The sequence below is a fragment of the Apus apus genome, chromosome Z, assembly GCF_020740795.1.
Source record: "Apus apus isolate bApuApu2 chromosome Z, bApuApu2.pri.cur, whole genome shotgun sequence".
In the NCBI taxonomy this organism is placed as follows: Eukaryota; Metazoa; Chordata; class Aves; order Apodiformes; family Apodidae; genus Apus; species Apus apus.
Genome location: NC_067312.1, coordinates 37,495,337 through 37,517,813, shown reverse-complemented (window position 1 = coordinate 37,517,813; position 22,477 = coordinate 37,495,337). Strand labels below are relative to the sequence as shown.

Sequence of the window (22,477 nt, the reverse complement as noted above, 5' to 3'; positions counted from 1 at the left end):
AGGCACCTTCCTTTGTGGTGCTGTCTTACTTTAAATGTCAATCACACTGTGAACTCACCAAAGGCCACAGACCCACAAACAGCTGCCTCAACCCAGCTGGAGGAAAACCCAGTCACATCCTGACAGAAACATCCTCGTATGCCACAGAGAACACCTGAACAGACCATGAGGCTCTCCACCAGGTCTTTCCATGCCTTCAGGCTAGTGTGCCATGACACACTCTGCAACACCAGCCTTATCATCTGTTTTGTTGCAGTGTAGGCTGCATTAGCAGCCAACCCGGAGGGTTGGGTCTCCCCAAGGCTGGGCAGCAAGGAGCAGCTGTGGTTGTTCCTTATGCTGGGCTGGACGGGACAACCAGACAGCCACTGCCATTGCCCTACCAGCACCAAGCCAGGCTGCATCTCCTGGCCCCCACCACATCATGCTGCTCTCCTAGGCATGCCCCCCGAAACGTAAAAGGTCTCTGCTCCAGCACACCTCTCCCCTCGTTGGCAGTCCCGAAGCCCACTCAGCCTCCCAGCTGTTAGGAAGGTCTCTTGAGCTGTGCTGGCATGGGGGGGTGAGGGCAGGGCCAGAGCTGGGGCAAGGAGGGCACTGGAAGGTGCATGGACAGGGTAAGGTCACTGGGAGGGATGAGGCTGCACAGCACTGCCATCCAGCCTTTCCAAAATGCTGGTGAGCCAGCAGGTGGAGGGACAGGTACATTTCATAAGCACTCAGGAGCAGTACTAGTAGAAGCTTCTCTGCCTCTCTTTGGGGCTTAAATTATGCCAATAAAATGTAAACAAATGCAGGACTTTATAGCACTAGGGCTGTGATCAAACCTGGGATTGTCCCACCCCAACCAGGCTTGTAAAAATTTTTATCTGCAGTCCAACCTCAGCAATGCAGCCTAACCCAGCTGGCACTTACAGTAACAACACAGACGTGACTAAGTCCCTCATCATCTCTGTGTAATCCCTAGAACTGCTTGGCAGCTAGAAAATCACTTTTATAATGAAAACGTATTTTTTAACACCTCATGGCCGGCACCACAGCACAGCCATGTCTGTTTACCGAGTTCCAGACCATTACAACCAAAACCACTGAAGGCTGGGAGGCAAACATCTGCACTGTGACAGTTTTGCTGAGTTTCACCGTTACTGACAACACTGAAGAGGGCTGAACTCGATTCTAACCACTGAGACTTAATAATTAGGTAAAACCAGAAGCATTAGCAACTCCAGGACATTTTATTTGCAAACAGTGACAAGATACCAGACCACTAGTGGGTTTTAAAAATCCCTTTTTATGACATGCAGGACAACAGCAGCCAGCTTCTGTCCCGGTGAAAGGAAAAGCAAGAAAACCCAGAAACTGCTTTTAGATGCCTCCTTCTGTTCCGGTAAGACAGGCAGGGGGAACTGGACAAACCAAACAGTGTTTACCAGCAACTGCACTACTACAGAGATGCAAAGCAACGTCAGCCATTAGGGAAGGACAAAAACAAGTCCTTAGTAAGTCTTGCCTTTCTTGAGGCTGAAGCTTTACTTAGAGTGATGGCCCATCAACAGGGTCTCTTTCCTTTCAGGACTGGCAAGAGAAGGTTACAACTAGCCCTCAAAAACTAAGTTAAAGTGTTAGAGATGAGAACACAAAGCAAAATAACTGGTAAGTTAAAGGATACAGAGGGGATCACGAAGGTTCACCTAGTACACATGTTACACAGATATATATTTCTGTATTAAAAGAATCAGGGAAGCTTTACACAACAATTGATAGAGTCAGTCTGAAAACAACACAGAGAAAAGATCAAAACTATAAATCATGGCGTCCTGGGCTTCCCATTTTACTGTCAACTGCCTGAAGAATCTCAAACTCTTTAGTGCAATTCTCAAAAAACTGCCAGCTTAGACATACCACCTCCCCAGATAGCATCCAAAAGCTCATAGATGAGTTAGTTGTGGGTCACATGTGGCAGGACCCATCTCTTCAGCTCAAATGGTGAATGAAAAATAAAAGTTAATGTTATCTGAGCCATGAAATGGCAGGATGAAGGAGCGACTTATTTAGGAAAAGAAGTAGGAAGTGTATTGCACATAGCTCACATGGATTTTCCTCCTGGCAAGGTTTCATTCAGTTTCGACAGAGGTAACCAGATTAGATCAACATTGACAGACACTGTAGATGGGATGCAGCAGTTCAGCATGGTCTCTGCCATCCTGTTTGCAACTCCAGTCACGTTCAGAGTTGTGGTCATAGCAACATGAAGGGTTTGACCTTCTCACTGCTGCAGCCTCTCCATGACCAAAATCCCACTTTAAATACTGTAAGTAAAGGATGATTCTGGCCCTATCACCATTAAAACCTGTTTCCTATTATTCTGAGCACCTGACACCATGGTTACGCAGAGGTGGACAAGAACTCCTTGGGATGACAGAGAAGGGACCTGCAGCAGCTGAATACCCCCTGAGGATCTCCCCAAAGAAGGCAGCCACAAGGTACACCATGTTTGATTGGTCCCAGAGGAACTTCAGGTCTTACATGACAGTAACATTTTCAAAAGCTGGGAACTAGGCACACAAATTGTGTATGGTTTTTAAAACATTACTTTCAGGCTAAAGTGGAGTACTGTGCATACAGAACAATTGTGTGCATGCCCAGACAGACCGATTTTTACTGAGACCTCCTGTTCCTTTATGTGCTGTAGAAATCTTAAACTTGCCTACTTTCTGCTCTTTTAAAACCACTACCTGACTTAGACGGTCACATATTGGCGGGGGGGAAGGTAGTAATTATCTTCTCCCTCAGCCTACAACATTTAAAAAAAAAGTGAAAGTGGAGCTCAGAGACGAATTACTTGCTCTGGTACAATTCTTTGTGATTCTCAGGTTTTCTTCCCGATACTGGTTACTTTCAGGGACAACGCACTTCAGGACATTCACTATTGGGTAATTTCTGTGTCCCTGACCTCGTGAGAGCCAAGAAAGCTTGAGCATTTGTCCCTTATCAAGCCATAAAATGATAAAAGAAACTTAGGTTCAATCATAACCTAACCTATTTGCTGTTTATCACATTTTTTTAATAATACTATATAAGCCTGTTACTACTTTAAATAAGGTTGTTATGGTATAATATAAACTTATTAAAGAAAGAGTCTGTAAACTGATTTCATAACTTCAGATAGTATTTTTTATTATTTTTTAAAAATAATATTATGATGCTTCCTTAAATTCATTTTAGCCTCATATCTGTATAAGAATACTCTTACAGGTAACATACGAGGTCCAAACTACACTACATTTCTAAAAACCAGCCACTTTGTTTTGGTACCAAGAAAAGGAGCTTGTGGAGTAACTTTAGGTGTTCACAACTTAAAACCCTACCTAATTTTTTCCTAGTGTACAAGCAAATACTGTGCAAATGAAAAATTATATTCATAAACAGAAACACAAAGAATATTCCACTGTAAACATATTTCTTGTATCAGCAAGTATATAAAAAATTAATACATTAGATTTGTTGCTACAGCAGGACTTGTGTGAAATACCATCCAGTCTCACAATTTTAGCTATAGTAGCAGATGTCTTCCCTTAAAAACCCAGCATCTGATCCACACATACTTCATCTTAAATTCAGGAAGGGGAAAACCAACCAACCAAAACCAAACAACAACAAACAAACAAAACCAGACAACAATAAAAAGGAAAACAACAACAACAAAACACCACACCAACAAACCTTCAGCCAGCACCATGATAAAAAGAAGTGAAGATTTACTAGAGCCAGAGGCATTTTTCTTACATGTTACATAGAACTGTTGCAAAATTCATAGTTTTCAAATGTCACTATCAAAAAATCACCATGCAGTGGATGCCCTGCCCATAGCATGGACTTTTTGCTATAAGCCTTTCGTAGCTATTAGAATACAACTAGATGTGTGTGTATAAAATCACTCAAGGCCAAATCTGCAGGAGCACGAAGAAATAATCAGCACTGATACCAGAATATTAAATCATTGGCAAAACAGCCCTGGTGAAGCCCCCTGGAGCCTGAGGTTTCACCTTTGGCATCCGTCCAACAGATTTGATCCGCCTGGACTTTCAGATGAAGCCTGGCACCATTTACAGATGCCCTCAAGTGCCACCCATGACACAGCGAGTGCCAGGGGTAGCACTGGGAGAAGAGCAGACGCGGACGCGGCACCCCGGCCAGCTGCCCGCCCCGTCGCCAGTGCCGCGCGCCCGTGCCTCTCCCTCTCAGCCCCAGGGGACTTTGGCCCGATGAGGACACGAAGAGGATCAACCCTCACGACTTCTGCTTCTCCGGCAGCCGCCCACGGCGGGTAATTTCGCAGCCCGTCTCCACCCGTCCCGCCCTCACCTGCGGGGCCGCGGGTCGGCGGCCGCCCCGGCGGGGCTTGCGGGGGTCTGCCCGCGGCCCACGGGGCTCCTCGGCCGCGCAGCGCTGGGGGGACGGGTGCCGCCAGCCGCCCCCCCGCCAGTCCCGGCCGCCGCGGCAGGCCGAGCCCAGCTGGGAGAAGAGCAGGTCCCACCACGCCGCCATGCCCGTCGTTGCCGGCGATCCTTGTCCCGCGGCGGAGGGGCAGGCTGGCGGAGCCTCCGCGGGCGCGGCTGATCCCGGGACGCCGTCCTTTACCCCCAGCTTCTCAGTTACTGATTTGCTCGGCTGGTGTGGTGGTTTGGTTTTGTTTGTTGTTTTTTTTTTTCATCAGTATTGGAAGGTGTACGCTGCCCCGAGACATCAGGCGAGGTTTTTCCCTCTTGGAAAGCCGAGCAACCGGCCCTGCCGTCGCTGCCGCTCTCCTGGGGAGCCCCGAGCTGAGCGAGCGCTCCGTGACCCCCGCGGACACGCGCCCCTCGGGACGCCTTGCTTCCATCCTGCCGAGTTCTTCATCGCGCCGAGAATCCGGGATACAAGTATCCCAAACTCAGCATACTCTGCATCTCTGCACCCCCTCTAAAGCCTGAGGTTTTTTTCCCGGTCATTTTTAGAATATTGTGGAAAAAAAAACAAAAACAAAGGCATGGTGTAAGTTAAGGTTACAGCACTCACAATAAGCCTGACAGGAAGATCCGAGAGCAAACGAACGATTCTCTTTTGAATGATGAAGGCTTGAATCATACATAATCAACACATTATTGAAAAGCGAAAGGTGAAAAAGAAACACAGGATGCTCATGGTGATAAGCAACTCAACCTGTGCTCACAAAAGCCAGATCATGAACAGTGAACTAATTACATTTTCATAAAGTGATGAAACTTAGATATAAACCCTGGGTTGCTGATCTTTCTATTCTCTTTTTCACATACCTTTTGTATCAAATTTTCCATACTGACAAAGAAAACCCAAAGGAAGATCCTGAATAGCCCATTAGCTGTTACCACTGCCTCCTGCAGGGTTGGAGCCCCTGAACGCACTGAGGACCAAAACAAAGACCTGCAACAACTGTAGCTGGTTGTACCTACAGTGGGCTAACACAGCAGGCATATGCCATTCTCCCGATATTCTAAGTTGCATCTTGTTTCCAAAATTCTGTATTTCCTCCAACTTGTCTCTCAACCTTACTTTTCTTTCAATCTCCATTTTCTTTTGTCTCAGATTTACCCCTTTCCCTTAGTCAGTCCTAGCCTCAAGTTCTTTGGTTTCTGCCCTGCCCTCACATCTGCTTTTTGCCTAAGGTTTCTTTTGTTGGTTTCAGTTGTGCTGCTACATTGATTTTAAGCTCCAGTGCCCACCTGCCTCTGGAACTTATCTGTATTTCCCATCCACTTTTTCAAGTTGTTTCTCCCATTTTCTGTTCTCTTAATTTCTAATTTTCCTGCCCAAGACTCATCTTCCTCCATGGTGCCCAGCTGTCCCCTCCTTCCCTACAGGAGAGCCATGGCTGCAACAACTTTTCTTTCAAAGGCAAAGAAGATAAAGAAAATGCTTCCAGTCCCCTGTCAAATGTGTCTGCTTCTTACACTATTTCCATTTTGTCCATTTTAGTCTTCTTAAATTGCACTTCTTACACAGTAGGCCTTAAAAAAGCATTAGAGCTTCCAATAACAGAAGGCACTGCTAGAAATTTTAGCAGGTGATGAACAGCATGTTCATTCTTTTCCTAGCTATACCTTTTAAGATATTATTTTAAATTATGTTTTTGCAAATATGTCATCCTGAGTCAGCATAGAAACTTTCAGCTCAATTTGCTAGCTTCACTGATGTATATAACTTAAACAAATTCATTTTAACAGGACGTATCAGTCACTGTTAACAGGCCCACTCTTCATATGAAACTGAATCCTGTGAAAAACTTGAAACACAGGTATCCCAGCACACGGTCTGGACTTTAACTGGGACATAGCTAGGTGTACATATTCCTCTGATTGCAAGCATTTTCTTCATTCCAAATACCTGCCATTTCTTTCTAAGCTGTGCATCTTCTTTAAGACACAATAAGTTCTCAGTCTTCCCTGGAATCAAGACTTGCCATTGCAATCTAATATGAAGACCTAAAAATCTGTTCCACAAAGTCATACAAACCAATTCTCATGCTGTTAATTCTCACACCTAATGCCCCAGCATGCCACTGATAGGAAAACAAGTATGCTGTGCTTTATAACATTTTAGTAGTTCAAAGTGCACATAACTATCATGTTCTCTTTATCCTATTATCTTTAGAAATCAGAACTGCTGAAACATTTTCTCCTGTAGTCCCACTGCAGAATATCAATCCTGTGGCTACAGACTTACCTTAATATCAGCTCTATCTTGCTTGTCCATCCTTGATGCTTGTTTTTTTAATACCCCCTGTATTTCCAGTGTCTAAACTGTCATGTCAACAGCAGTGCAGCCAGCTCAATTCTTGGATGCCCATTAGGAACAATATTTCTCACCTGCTGCTTTTCACGTCCTAAGGTAGTGAAACGCAGACATGTTGAAGTACGACACATTAATACATAACCTTCTATCATTTTCAAAGTCCAAAAATCTCCTACTGAAAAACTATCTTAAAGGAGGATAATACACCTAACAGAAACCTCTACCAAAACAGGAATGGCTTTCTTTCTGTTGTTTCCATGGGACACCTGTAAAGGCATAAGCATCCAGATACCCACTCTGCTCACTGTGTTCTTTTAGAACACAGCGTCTTATCCAGCAAGTATAATAAAACATTCTTTTTTCCATTAATGGTGTTTAATCGGCCAGAATTTAGCAAAGGAGTGCCTGAATTTCAGAATTAAAAAGCCAAAACTAATCTAATTTTATGCACTAATCTGCTTTAGAGGAAACTCCCAGTTTCGTTGTTTCATTATCTTCATGCTGAAGACACTGAGTTTCGTAAGACTATCTACAAACTTTTACCTTTGCCTTAGTGCCCTAGCAGATCTTCAAGAACTGATGAAGCAGCAAAGAGAGGAGCAAGGCATGAAACTGGTGAAGATTGCTTCTAGATTTCTTGCCCCATCCCATATAATTACCAACACATCAGCCTGTCACTAGGCTTATTTACTTTTATCTTCCAACATCAATAATGAAGTCTCACAAGTTAGTCCAACACCAAAGGCTGGCAGCAGACATAGTGAACACACACTCATTAGATGATGACTGTTTCAGCTACTACTTCAGCATGCTGTGGAAAAGCTCTTTTTCTTTGTAGTGCAAATCAGATCTGTTTTACCATGCAGATTCTGGACTAAAACAGAACAGAATCTTCTGCCTTGAACTTCAACTTACAGTGTGTAGGGACAACTTCCTGGCATGAGCTTAAGTCGTGTTTTATTGCTTATTTCACATTATGCAAATATGCAATGATTATTGCAGGTCTGATTGTAGTACATCTTCCCTCCTTCTGCACACTGATATTAGACACTGATCAGCCAACAAGTGCTTTTCCAAGGAGAACCTGATTTCACTCATCAGGAATACTGGGGGGTTTTTACGAAAGTTAAGGAGGACAGAACCCAAGCAGACATATAAATGGTCAGCAGCAGTTCTTATGATAGGTATGCTTCAACAGGAGGCAAGAATGAGGACATCTTGAATACTGAATACCAGGATGCCATATATCCTTATGGTGTTTTTTTTAATCAGATTTTTCAGTGGTTGCAACAAGTAGCTACTGGCATCTAAATATTGCTCAAAATCCTTCAAGATAGTTCAGATGTTGTATTTGCATGAGGAATTACTCAAACTCAGTAGGACTGTCTGCAGAATTTATTCTATGAGAAAAATTTGCTTTTAAATAAGAGTTTGTAAGTTGCCAGGAATGTAGTGGGTTAGGTTTTGTTAGCTGGATGGTCACAAATATCCAACTATCAATTCTTCCAAAATGCATTGTGTAAATACCTTTGAAGTCAGTGCAGACCCAAAGAACAAAATGTGACAGTACAATTTAGTCTTATTACAATCATGTATAGTTTCTGTGCTTCTAATGATATAGTCCCATGGAAACCAGAATACTGCTTCCTAAGGCAAAACATCACTGTCCAGAATTGAGAAATAACATCTCAAATGGTCTCATTGGTCTCTGTTATTCAATTTTCTTAATAGAGGTAGGAAAAAGAGTGAAGAAGACCTAAGAGGAGACTCAGTGTAGGACTGTGTTCTGCAGCTGAGGTGTACTAGTCTCCATCTCTTGAGAAAAAGCCCTTCACAGTAACGGAGAAGCACAATGTACTTCTGTAGGATAACAGTCAGGGAGACAAGCATGAGCAAGATGCAGGATCGAAGGATAACCACTTCAGTTGTTCTTAGCTCAGAATTAGATGACTCCTCTGATTATATTTATAACTAATCAGTAACACCTTGAAATTTTATTCACTTTCCGAGGAGCCTTTCTAGAGCTTTAACACAATTCCAGCTTCTAAGAATAACAAGTCTTAAGAGTTTTGTAGAACTATCTCAGGGAACACTGACTCTCTTCAGCTTGATCTGTAATTCCTTGTATCCTACAGGCTGGTTAACAGATTTTTCAAATGTCATCTTTCAGAGTACTCCTAGAAGATGTGACCTTTGACTGTGTGCCTGTGTCAAATGACAGGCATATGGATTCTGCAGTGAGACATTCTCCAGATGTTATTCCAGAGCTTTCAAATCCCCATTTTAAAACTATTTTCAAAATCTGTTTTTTTTCTTTTCCACCTTTTTTTCGTACCAGTTACAATACGTCTTTCTCACTGGGACTATGCTGAAGGTAGATTTGGGAGGATGAGGATCTCCATTAATATTCACATTCAGATATCCCAAAGCAAATGCTTCAAGTTTTAGAGAAAATGAGAAAAACCCTCCTATTGAGATGGAAATAAAATAACCTTATCCACATGACCTCTTTATTTTCAACTAACCCAAAACTATTTACCTAAAAATTAAGGGTTAATCAGCAGTAAATGTACAAGGAACACTGTGCTCCACAAGGGAAGAAGAAAGGCTGTCCTTTAGTGACCTGTGGCTGGAGGCAAGAAAGACACTTATATGGGTGTAAATCAGAGTATTACATCTCAAAAAAGCAAATTCCACTACTTTAACCTCTGGGAACCTGTACCACTGAAGTGCAGAGACCTTCAAAATCCTATCTCTAAAAGGCATAGTGCTATTAATTTTCCTAACTGCAAATGAAAACCTAGTAATTAATTTTTATCATTCTTCTAAGTCAATGATAGGCACTGGTAATCACCATGAAATGTGGTCTAATAAATTTGTGTATGAATGTTTTGAATCCTGAACTCATTATTGAAATGACTGGTCTTTATACATTAGCAATTCTGGCCTCTCAATAATTCAAGACCACCCTAACAAAGATAAAACAGAAATTTCAAAACAATTTGAGACTGGAATAGTCAGCACTGACAAATCCAGGATATTCACAAATAAACTGCACAATTTAAATGAAGGAGAAAATAATGCATTGAAAAGGCTCAATATAATGAGAAAGATAATGGGGAGCCTATTCAACTTCTATGCTGTTTTCTGGCATAAAGCTTGCAGTATCTCTGTTTGACTCAAAGGGACCCCACTGACCAAGCTGTATCCTTAAAGCACTTTTGGCATATGTGCATTGTATATATGGACTCTAAGAGAAAAACCCACACATATCGGGTATCAAAACCATAATAATTTCTCCCTGAAGCCTTGCCATGCCATAGAAATTAAGATATTTTTATATTTACATTCCAAGTTTGATATTACTATTCATGTCCAAAGTATAAATATTTTTTTCTTGTTAGCTGTACTTTCCCTCTCATATTTCACAATTATGATTTAGAGTATTTTTACGGCTTCAACTTATACAATGAAAGGCTGTCTTAAGTGCCTCTGTATTTGCACATTACACATATAAAAAAAACAGGTTTGTCTGAAGTAGATTTTCCTCTTTTCAATCACAGGTTTCTCCAATTTCTAAAATGTAAAAGCATAAAAACTAACTATTGCTGGATACACAAATGCAACATTTTGGGATTATTTGCTCAAAAAAAAAATATTGCAGTTTACAATTGACAATCATTAAATCATAGGATTTTGGTAGCTTACATTATGCCAAAGTAGTTCTTACATAATTATAGCATTTTATGCATCAGAGGCAAAACCAGTTTTTCAATGCTAGGAAGGAAAAGAAACTGGAAGCACATTTCATATTCTACAGGCTGAAGCTTCAAAATGAAATATCCACTATATCATCAGGCTTCAGAGAGACAACATTTCACACTTAGGGTAGATCCAATGGAATTAATTGTTATGTGTTCCAATTTGATTAGGAGACCACTGTGCACTGCTCAGTTGAAGGACATTACAAATTTCATTTGTGCAAGAGAATGGTGAATAGATGTTGCTCATTTCCATTCATAGCTCCACAGGAAAAATCTTTTCTCTGGCTTACACTCATCAAAGATAGCACAATACTATTTTTGTTTACTTTTCCCAGTCTCATTCTTGGTAAGCCACTTATTTCATCATATTACAATGCTAACATGAACCCCAGGTGTTCATATAAGAAAACTGTAGGAGAATGTAATGTTTAGCCAGTCCATATCCCTTATTTCGAAAACTCACATTATAAAAAAAAAGACAAAACAAAACCAGGAAAACAACCATCAACCACAGTAACTCTTAAAAACAAAATAAAATTACAAACAAAAATTTACTTTGTCTCTATCTTCCTTTCACAATTTTTTTCCCTTTGGAGTGGTAACATATCAGTAGTAAGGAAAATATTTTTTCTGCAGTAGTGAAAAGTTAGTATCTGTATAGCTTTAAGAAAAGAAAGAACAATGATTTTTGGGTCCTTAGAAGTGACTAAAAAGTCAGGAATGCTATTTTTTTGACCAAAAGTGTTTAAAATATACTTATTAATAATTACTGAGTTCACTTACCAATTAAGTATCAATAACTTATATTGTTTGTTGCATCACCATCAAATTCTCTAATACAAGAAGTTTGAAATAGGAATCCTAAATAAGGGATCTTTTGATAAGACTAATTGAAAAACCCTATATGAAATTTCCTCATACATTAATAATATATTGTTACCTATATATCAGCATTTAAACACTACTTCATGAGTTAATTTCTATTGAATTAGCACTTACCTTTTTCTTCTCCATATTTAACGAATATATTTCAGGGAGCCTTCAGCCACTGACTGAGGTTTCCATCCAACACACAATCAGATAAAGCTTGCTTTCCAGTTGTAACTAATGGAAACAGTGCAAGAAGTAGTGACAGCAAATTCCCATGTGTTAAATGGAAAGCACTTGTTTTTCTTTTTTGGTTTGTTTTTTTGGGGGGTGGAAGAGTAAAGAGAGAAATAAGAGATCAATAAAAAGTTCTTGACAAAATGTTTTTACTCCAGTTATGCTGAAGACCTCGTGTCACCTTATAATCAGGAACTTGTGACTTGATCTGCCTTTATTTATGTATCACGGTAAGGAAATGATTAACATTCATGATGTCACTACTTGAGTTTTCAGTAGCAGTTCAGAATAAAAGCATACCCAAAACATTTTCCAGATTCACTGTAGTTTACTGTGCATGCATATTGCCACCTAGAGAGTCAAGGTTATAACTGTAGGCATGGAAATAATTAAGCCAGCCCAAGTGTACTAGCTACTTTTAAATGTGTCTTTGAACATAGGCTTCACTACACCAAACAATGAGTCTGTGCAGTCTAACATCTCTCATTTGGCTGTCATCAGATGCTTTTGCAGAAGTACATATTAATTTCCCACAATGACTGCTGTAACCAGAACAAGGTGCTAAAAGGTGAACAGTAATTATCTTCAGTCACCTGGAAACATTCATTTGCAATCTATTATTTTCTACACTATTATGCTGTGTTTTTCCAACTACCCATATACATAAGCATGTATTTTCTTAATGTCCATTGAATTTTTGGCAGATTATTTTTACCTCCCTCTAGTTGAAGGCAGCGACACTGGAAGAAACAGACTCATCTGGTCTGTTGATACATGGCTGTGTGGCTGGTGTCAGCCTCACAGTTTAGGGATTTTCAATAATGGGATGGCCTAGACAGCACCAGGCCTGCTGGTATCTGATGGGATTCACCTTTCTCAAAGGGAGAAGAGGGTTTTGCTCAGGAGCTTTCGGGGCTCATTGGCAGAACTTTAAACTAGACTTGAAGGGGAAGGAGGATATTATCAGGCATGCCTGTGACAACCTGTAGGATGACATGCCAAGGTTACTGGGACAGGTGGCTCATGAGGGCCCTCAGCCTGTCTCGCTGAGACATGCTGGGTACACTGCAGCACACTTGAATTCTTATGGAGATGAGTCAGAGGCTCCTCAGGCAATAGGAGCCAACAGGGAAATGTCAGTGAAATGCTACAGAGGAGTTAAAGGGTGTTCCTCTAAGAAGGTGACATGGTCAACACCCTTGCTGAAGTGCCTTTACACCAATGCACACAGCATGGGCCCCAATAGAAGGAACTGGAAGCCATTGTGCTGCTAGAAAGCAAAGTCCTAGTTGCTATTACTGAGACTTGGTGGGATGACTCCCATGACTGATGTGTGGCTGTTGATGGCTGCAGGCTGTTCAGAAGGGACAAATGAGGAAGAAGGGGTGGGGCTTTGCCCTCTACATCAAGAAACTAATGGGACTGTGAAGAGCTGTCTCTGAAGAATAGGCATGAACAGGTTGAAAGCTTCTCCATAAGAATTAGAGATGGAGGCAACTAAAGGGAAACTTGTGGTTGGTGTCTACTACAGGCCACCCAATCAAGGGGAGCCTATTGATGAACCCTTCTCACTCCAGCTGCAGGAGGCATCACGCTCCAGGCTGTCTTCCTGCTGGGGAATTTCTGCTACCCCAGCATCTGCTGGAAAAGTAACTTGGTGAGCCACAGGCAATAAGCAGATTCCTAAGGTGCATTGAGGATAGCTCCTTTAGCCAGGTCATAGCCCTAGCTGAGAGTATTTGATACTGGACCTGATGGTCACCTACTCAAATGAGGTAATCAGTGATGTCAAGATAGAAGACAGCCTGGGCTGCAGTGATAATGCACTGGTGGAGTACACAGTCCTGAGGGATGTGGGACAAGAGTAAATTGTGGACTATTAAAGGAATTAGTCAATAGGACCCACTAGGAAACTGCCCTGAGGGACAAGGGAGCAGCACGGAGATGGCAGATCTTAAAGGACACTTTCCAAAAAGCACAAGAGCTGTCAATCACTAAGTGCAAGATGTCAGACAAGGAAAGCAAGAGACTGGCATGGGTGATTCAAGACCTGCTGGTCAGACTAAAGGGCAAGGAGGACCTGCACAGGCAGTGAAAGGAGGGGCAGGTATCCTGGGAAGAGTATAGGGACACTGCTGGGTTGTGCAGGAATGGGGTCAGAAAGGCGAAGAAGTTACTGGAGCTGAACTAGGCAAGGGTTGCAAAGAATAACATGAATGGCTTCTGCGGGTACGTCAACCAAAAAAGGAAGGTCAGAGAAAGCATATCTTCCTGAAGAAATTGTCTGTCAAACTGTTAACAACGGTCAAGAAAGCTGAGGTAAGCAACAACTTTTTTGCCTCAGTCTTCACTAGCAACCTGTTCCCACACCCCTTCAGCGGATGGACCTCAAGACTGAGAGACTGGAGCAGCAAAGTCCCTCCCATTGTAAAAGATCAGGTTCGTGACCACCTAGGGAACCTGAATTTATCTAAATCCGTGGGACCTAACAAGATGCACCTTAGAGTCCAGAGGGAATTGGCTGATGTAGTTGACAAGTCACTCTCCGTGATATTTGAAGTCAGAGTAATCAAATTGTGTCCCTGGAGACGGGAAAAAAGAGAAACATCGCACCCACTTTTGAGAAAGGTAGAAAGGAGGACCCTGGGAAGTATCAACCTGTCAGCCTCACCTCTGTGCCTGGGATGATCATGGAACAGATCCTCCCAGAAGCTATGGTAGGGCACATGGAGAACAGGGGCATGATTTGACACAGCCAGGATGGTTTTACCAATGACAAATCCTGCCTGACTAACCCAGTGGCTTTCTGTGACAGAGTGACTGCATCAGTGGACACGGGAAGAGTTATAGATGTTATCTATCTGGACTTCTGTAAGGCCTTTGCTAAGGTCCTCCACAACTTCCTTCTCTAAACTTGGAATGCGAGGGATTCTGAGAGGGCTCTTCACTGGATGAGGAATTAGTGGTGGGATGGTGGTCAGCAATAGCTTGATGTCCAGATGGAGATGGTAGTGGTGGTGGTGTCCCTCAGGGGTCCACACTGGGACAGGTGCTATTTATTATCTTTCTCAATGACTTAGATAGTGGGTTTAAGTGCACCCTCAGCAAGTTTGCAGACAACACCAAGCTGAGTGGTGCAGTTGACATCCCCGGGGGACTGGATGCCATCCAGAGTGACCTGGACAAGCTTGAGAATTGGGCTTGTGTGAACCAGACAAAGTTCAGTAAGGCCAAATACAAGGTCCTGCTCATGGGTCAGGGCAACTGCCAGTACCAACACAGGCTAGGAGATGAAGGGATTGAGAGCAGCCCTGTGGAGGACTTTGGGGTACTCGTAGATTAAAATCTGGACATCAACAGTCAATGCGTGTTCACAGCTCAGAAAGCCAACTGCGTTCTGGGCTGCACCAAAAGCAGTGTGACCAGCAGGTCGAAGGAGGTTTCTCCCCTTCCACCTTGCTCTGGTAAGACCTCACCTGGAGTACTGTGTTCAGTTCTGGAGTTCTGAACACAAAAAATGACATGGACCTGTTGGTGAGAGTCCAGAGGAGAATGAAATCTAGAGGGCTGGAGCTCCTCTCCTATGAGGAAAGGCTGAGAGGGTTGTTCACCCTGGACAAGATACGGCTTTATTGTGACCTTTCAGTACTTAAAAGTGGGCTTATAAGAAAGATGGGGACAGACCTTTTAGCAAGGCCTGTTGCAACATGACAGGGGATAATGGCATTACACTAAAAAAGGATGGACTTGCAAGGAAGATTTTTTTTAACAGTGAGAGTGGTGAAACACTGGAACAGGCTGTCTAGAGAGGCGATAGATGCCCCATCCCTGGAAACACTCAGGGTTGGGTTGGACTGGGCTCTGACCAACCTGATCTAGTTGAAGATGTTCCTACCCATGGCAGGTTGTTAGGCTAGATGATCTATAAAGGTTTTGTCCATCCCAAACTATTCCATGACTCCATTTTGCTACTCCTGAGCTGTCTTAGAATTTGTGTTGACATGTTATTTCAAAATAATTTCTTCGCAATGGATATGAATGCACATGCAAATTAAAACACCTTAAGCATGCAGCTCTTGAACAAGACCTCTGGAAAAATGGAGCTGGAAGTCACAAGTGTTTTGGTAACACAGTGCCACATAGTATCTGGAGATACCAGACACTGAGCAATGGCATGTCTTGATCACACCTTTTGACAGCTCTAATGTAAAGTCTATGTAATCTACCATCACTCCCCCTTAATTGCCCAGCCTTTTATATAAACTTAACTCTCAGACGTAATTTCAAAAGTTTTCCAATGCTTTTAAATTTGCCTCTATTTGCAAACAGATGAATGGAAAAATTAATCAGCTCAGCAAATGCTCCGAAAATAGCAGTAACATTCCAGCCCGTAACACACAGCCCACGTCTGGAATGAGCTAAGAGTAAAGTGCTTGCCTACAGCATAATTGCAAATAAACTAAACATATGGCCTACAACATAGTGCAAGCTCGATTTCTTTTAAAGGGCTTATTTATTTTGCTATGGAATAGCTCGGATATATACCTTGAAGATGGTAGTAAAACATATCTATCCTGTGAATATAGGGGAGAGATAGATTTTAATGCTAAAATGCAGTCTATTCCTGTATATGAAGCTCCAAGATTTTATGCTACCAAAATATGCCTGCAAAGATACTAGCTAATAATGCAAAATACCGGATACTGAGAATACTGGATGGTGTGAAACATAAAAACCCCACAAATACAGGAATGCATATATTACCTAGTGTAAAAACAAAAACACCCAAATATCTGAAACAAATTAATAAAGCTATGTAATTTATTTTGGTTATAGTAAACATGTAATAGCAGTTGCAGTCTTGCCAAAAAAAGTATTTTGTTTTTAATAACACTTTTAAAGTACCTCCTAAGACAAGAAGACATAATTGGACCTAAAAAATGTAATTGACATTGCATAAGAAAAATAAATACTGTTTAATTATGTATCCAGCTAACCTGATAGCCAGCAGAATAATATCCAAACAAGCACCATTAAATGCCTGAGTCACTGAGACACCTCCTTCCTTTTATGGGTACTACAGACCCTAACAATCTAAACAAACAAGCAATTAACAAAAAGGGTACCTCATGGCACAAATACTGAGAAAAAAAAAAAGCTTCTGGATGTTTACTAAGAAGGCTGAAAAGCTCCTTTAAGCAAAAAGACCCCAAAATGACAAAGTTATCGAAGCAACTTCACACAGTTGTAGTCCCAAAGTTCTGAAATACACACAGATGAAACTTTATTGTCCTTCAGCAAATACATTATTTAAAAAAATAAATGGAAAAAAACACAAGATATTCCAACAAAAGTACAGTGTTTGCTATCCTTAAAGACAAATCACATTTGCTAAGTCTTGACAGTTTGTCCATATGACTTCAGTCTATTATTAAAGACAAGTATTTCTAATTGTACTTCAACTTGTAAATAAATTACAAAAGACAAGCATTAAGCTCATATTTCACAGCAAAAAACCACTAATTCAATGAACTTCTGTAAAAATGTTTTGCAAGATCCATAGTCTCTACAAAAACTACACCTCAGTCAGTTATGTTTGAAAAGCATATGCAGTAATTTTACATTGCATTATTTTTTCTTGAAATATCTGTGCACACCTGCCACTTTGATGCTACCAAAGCTTACATCACAAAGAATAAGAATAGCATTAACTTGAGAATGGACCAAAAACCTAGGCTGCCCACTGCTTTGGGCAATGTGAAAAGGAGAAAGTGAAAAAACTTCTTCACAAGTGTATGAAAAACTTTCAGAACAACGGCAGCTTACAACATAGAAGATCCCCTTTTCCTTCCCTCTCCCTGCCACACTTGGTTTTGGTTTGCATAGGGAAGGGAATGTTTTGTCTGGTTTTGGTAGACTCTTACTTTGGTTTAGCTATTACATGGAAAAAAAACAAGCAACATACCAACCAAAACCCAGAACAAAACATTAAAAATCACTAGTTTCTGTGCTTTATGATAAATTCACATGATAAATATTTCACCTTCAGCTACCACAGTTCAATCTTCTTTGTTCACGACAAGCAAAATTATTTCACTTGCCTTCCGCATGTAATATATCTACCTGTTTCTTTTAATTGCATCCCAAAGTTCTAATATTTTGTAGTTTTCTTTTAGTCTGCCTCCATGTTTTCTAGCATACTTGCTAGAAATTTTAGCCTGTTCCACACTGTGTACCTCCAGACAGTGTACTATTAAGCATCCCACAGTGATAATCCCATCCACTAAGACTGACTTGCTTTTGCAGACTAACACAACACTGTTTCTTCAAGAAGGCAGAAACATGCTTATTTTTCTTCCAAGTAGAAAAACTTGAAGCCAAACAAAAACAAGTTTCCTCCAAGTAGATGCAAAACTATGAAAAAACTCCTCAGGTCTCCATTTCAGTCTCCATGGTATCAGTCCTTGAAGGAGTTTTAGCTTCTGGTGGAGTCTCTCCATCTAGGTTCTGAATATCGGTCACATCAACAGTAGGCAATGGTGCTCTCCAATACAGGAAGGAGTTATACTGACAGAAATCTTCTTGCTTTGAAGAGAAAAATAAAAAAAGGCAAGAAAACATTAATGTGTATCACAGCAGTACAAAATAATAAAAAGAAACTTTCAAAGAAGAGTTACACAGCTCTTGCATATATTAGCAGTTCTTACAGTTTTATACAGAAAAAATAAGTTATTTTTAAGGAACACACCCTCGAAAATCTCAACTAAATAATAATTCGGTTTTGTGCTTTCAAACATTCTTGCAAGTAACTACTGTACAACCTCTGGAAAATACTTCCATATAACTCCACCGATTTCTTCAACTTTCAATCTTTGCAATACTGTAAAAGTTGTACAATTATTGGACTTTGCATTAGTGGACTTTGTTCACTGCTTTTTCTTCTCACAGTGGTCTACAAATTTCATGCACATTTAGAACCTGATATTGAGAAGAATTTATTTTGCTATGTTACTTCAAGTCCGAGAATGATACTTGCAGGAAAAGCAAAGCACTGGGCAGTGTTTCTACCACATTCCACTTCTTTTCTGTGCTCAAGCATACAGAAGAAAAACTAAGATATCCTCTAGGAGCAGGGAGGGGAAAATTTAAGAACTGGTAAGTAGTACAAGGAAAATCTTGGAATATGTACTTATTTACTACTTTACTCTTCAATTACATATATCTATTTAATCTGTTATACAACATATTAATAACAACACATTTTGTTTGTAATCAGTGGCCAATCTGTGCACATTTCTGTGGACATGACACATGTAAGAAGAGGAATTCTCAAGTCATTCGTTACGTCTTGAGCATGTACTTTCTTTTGGTATGCAAAAACATTGAATGCTACCACAAACATAAAATAATGTATAGCCATATAATATGGAGTTGTGTTTTTCTTTACATACAATTGGAATTTTTAAATATTTTACTTTATTATCTCAGCTGTGAGACGTGCCAAACAGAAGTATTTTTAACAAATAAATTGGTATAACTGTTTTGGTATGGCTCTTGAAAAATGTCATGCTTTGTCTGCTTAATCTGCTACAGAATAATAAAAAAAGTAGTATTGAACTGCAGTAAGTACGGTCCCTAAACTCTGTCAGCAGAAAAATGATGCCTCCTCCCCACTCCTCAAAAGAGAAAAGTATATAAATTCACCATACTTTCCATTTGAATAATATATTTTTCTATTTGTTGTCATATAAACCTCTGATAAACTACAATTTTTTGTCCTAGGTAAACTTGCATTATTTAAGTCCCAAGGCACAAGACATTTCGTAGCAGCAAAATCGCTGTGTGCCTGTAGGGTACTGCTAGCGTGATTTTCCTCACCAGGAGACTGTCTTCAGGGAAAATTAAAGAAACAAAGTTCCCATAACTGGAATTGAGATCAAAACCAGTTAAAATTACATAGTTCCACAAGAACAGAGTGATTGATTATATGGAAACTGGAAGAATGCCAAACCGTAAGCAGCAGCACACATTTGCACAAATATTCCTGTAAACAGACATTTTTATACTGCACATCATTAGCAAAGTGCAAAAGAGAAAGGGCAGATTTTCCAGTCCATATTCCAACCTAGGCAGAACCACTCACACAGAACTGTGCACAGCAGGCGGCTAACAGGTTCTCTGAAAAAAAATCTCCAGCAATGGAGTTTCAGAACCTGTCAACGATCCTTACAAATTCTCCCCAAGTTGAATCTGAAGGCTTGTGTTTTCCTAAGAAGCTACTGCTCACACCGTAAGAGTGAAGAGCTCAATGTCAAAAGACCCCTGGTGCTAGACATTTTGTATACAGAGAGTAAATGACGGGAGTCTTGTTTCAAAGATCCTACACTCTAGACTCTCATTACCACAAAAAATCTGCACACTCTTAATTTTGGATTCCTCTAAATATGCATTCTTAATTTTGTAAGTAATCTAAAGATTACATACAGGAATAATTTCAATAGCATTCAAGTCTGCAAAGCAGCAGTATTTAAAGTCTATTGGCATCTCCCAGAAAGATGCAATGTGAAAACAAATGAGCCCAAGAAGAACAAGACAGGTGCCAAATCTGTAACATAACTGGAATTGCTTACAACATTAACAAACACACTGTGGAATTAACAGTATTCAGATCACTCTTCTTACCCAACAAACTACACAACTATAGAACAGCTAAGAATAGTGTCAACCCACAGCTGTGTTTTCAGAAGGGTATAAAAATCCTCATCAGAAACACCTCTGTGAAGGACTTAAAACACACACAAGATGGAAGAAACATCTCTTGCCTGCCGTTACCTGAGCTTTATTTTGAAGTAAATATATTTTTATACAAAACTGCATTAAGGAAACAACCTGTTAAAAATCCAGCCCTTCATTTTGTAGAGAGAAATACTTCTTATTGTGTGAAAATCCCGGGGGCTGGTTGTTTTCGTACCAGTACTAAAGCTACAAAATTATGCTTAATAACCATAGCGGTAAGAATTCAGCACCATACTTGTGATGGAATTAAACATTTCTGTAGAAATTTGCTCTTTTGTTTAATTTGCTTTGCTTCAGAAGACGTGTAGTCTCTTCAGAAACGAAAGAAATGCTTATGTTTAAACAGCACAGCCTTAACAGATATATAATTTTAATGGGACACAGAGTATTTTTGTCAAGTCTTTCATACCGTAATTCTATCATCAACCACTGAAAAAACCCCAACAAACTCAACCGACCAAAAAAACAAAAGGCAGAGCTTGTGAAAGAAAAAACTCCATTTGCTTTACAGATCACAGATTTGCCTTATACTATAAAATGACTGATCTTTTCAAAACCAGAGTCTAAAACTGGAGTTCAAAGTCCATCTGACCCAATTTAGACTTTCTCCCACTTTCCATCATTGGAACAAATACTTCAATCTTATTTATAAGATGTAGGTGGGATGAAAGGTTGAGTTAACCTCTAAAAATCTTCTAGATGGGCACAGCATTTTATTTTTGCAAAACAAAAACTTTCTTCTTATCTTATGGCTTATTCTGTAAAATGCGGTGAAAACAGGGGAAGGAGAATGTACGTTGTTAACCAGAAACACGGCAAGTCAAACATGCATTTCGATACATCCTGAATATTAAAAAAACTAATCCCCTTCACCTGACCACCGACTTTCCTACATGTTTTAGTTCAAAGATAGCTCTGGCATCTCTACTGAATGCCCATCCCAAACACAGAGTTATGAAAATTGTCAGGTATTGTCATCAGCCTGATCCGCAACCTCCAACAGTCACGCTAACTCAACCCCTCAAGCTTCCACCATACTGTTGGATGGGGGTGTGCCTGAAGGTAAGAGTTAACTACAGCGAAATTCCGACGGGCCGTTTCCCAACAGTTTTTCTATAGCGGAAAAAGAAAAAAGCTAAAACCGTTTTCTCATGCATCAGGAAGAAAAAAAGCAAGAAGCAACACTCTACGAGGCCCGGGACCGATCACCGCAGTGAGGCACAGGCACGGCGCTCTGAGCCCCGCTCGGCGAGGGCCCGGGGCCCTTCCTCCGCCGGCACGTCTCGCTGCCCCGCCGCTCGGCCCGCCAGCCCCGGGTGACCGCCTGGCGCAGCGGCCGGAGCCCGCAGCACAGCGCCAGCTGCCGCCACCACCCCCCACGCGAGCAGCGCGGGCCCGGCCGCACCGCGGCACTCTCCCCGGGAGGCCTCCCGCCGCCTCAGCCCCGCTCCGTTACCTCAGCGGCGGCTGCCGCCCTCTCTTTGCCCCGGCCACCGGCGCGTCTCTCCGCCGTCCTCTCGTCCTGGGGCGCCGCGAGCCCCCCGCGCCGCCGCCGCCCGCCGCCCGCGTCCCCCTGCTCCCCGCGGGGGCTGCTCCCCCGCAGCCCCGGCCGCTTTCCCGGCGGCGCCTCAGCCTCCTCCAGCTTCCGCTTGGCGGCGGCGGGGCCGGCGCTCGCCGCTTCCCCCCGGGGGCGCCGCTCGGGGGCCGCGGCGCGGGGGGGCGGCGGCGGCTCGCGCAGGAGCCGTTTGACGGGCACGTGACACACTAACGGCTCCGCGCGCCGCTTGGCCATGAGGGGCCGAGCGCCGGCGGCTCCGCCGAGCGCGCGCCGCCCGGGAGAGCCCGCTCCGCCGCGCGCGGGGAGGCGCATGCGCAGCCCGCCGGGCCCCGCCCCGCCCCGCCAGGCGGCGCCGCTGCCGGCCGGGCCGGGCCGGGCCGGGCCGGGGGAGCCCCGGGGGGCCGGGCCCAGGGCAGGGCAGGGCAGAACGAGCTCCAGCAGGAGC

The 22,477-nt window shown here is 42.1% G+C and overlaps 2 protein-coding genes across 2 annotated transcripts in view; both read right to left on the bottom strand.

Annotated features, from left to right (window-relative positions):
* Window positions 1-4,548, bottom strand: part of TRPM6 (transient receptor potential cation channel subfamily M member 6) — an 89,080-nt gene extending 84,532 nt beyond the window's left edge. The window contains exon 1 of the mRNA XM_051643556.1: window positions 4,366-4,548. Coding sequence (XP_051499516.1) covers window positions 4,366-4,548 — 183 coding nt within the window. The remainder of the gene's footprint in view (window positions 1-4,365) is intronic.
* Window positions 4,549-16,470: 11,922 nt separating this feature from the next.
* CZH9orf40 (chromosome Z C9orf40 homolog) lies at window positions 16,471-22,320 on the bottom strand. The gene is made up of 2 exons (XM_051643383.1): window positions 21,931-22,320; window positions 16,471-18,263 (listed from the first exon to the last, which is right to left on the bottom strand). The coding sequence occupies exons 1-2, from the start codon at window positions 22,264-22,266 to the stop codon at window positions 18,108-18,110; spliced, it is 492 nt and encodes a 163-aa protein (XP_051499343.1). The 5' UTR covers window positions 22,267-22,320; the 3' UTR covers window positions 16,471-18,107.
* Window positions 22,321-22,477: the final 157 nt, after the last annotated feature.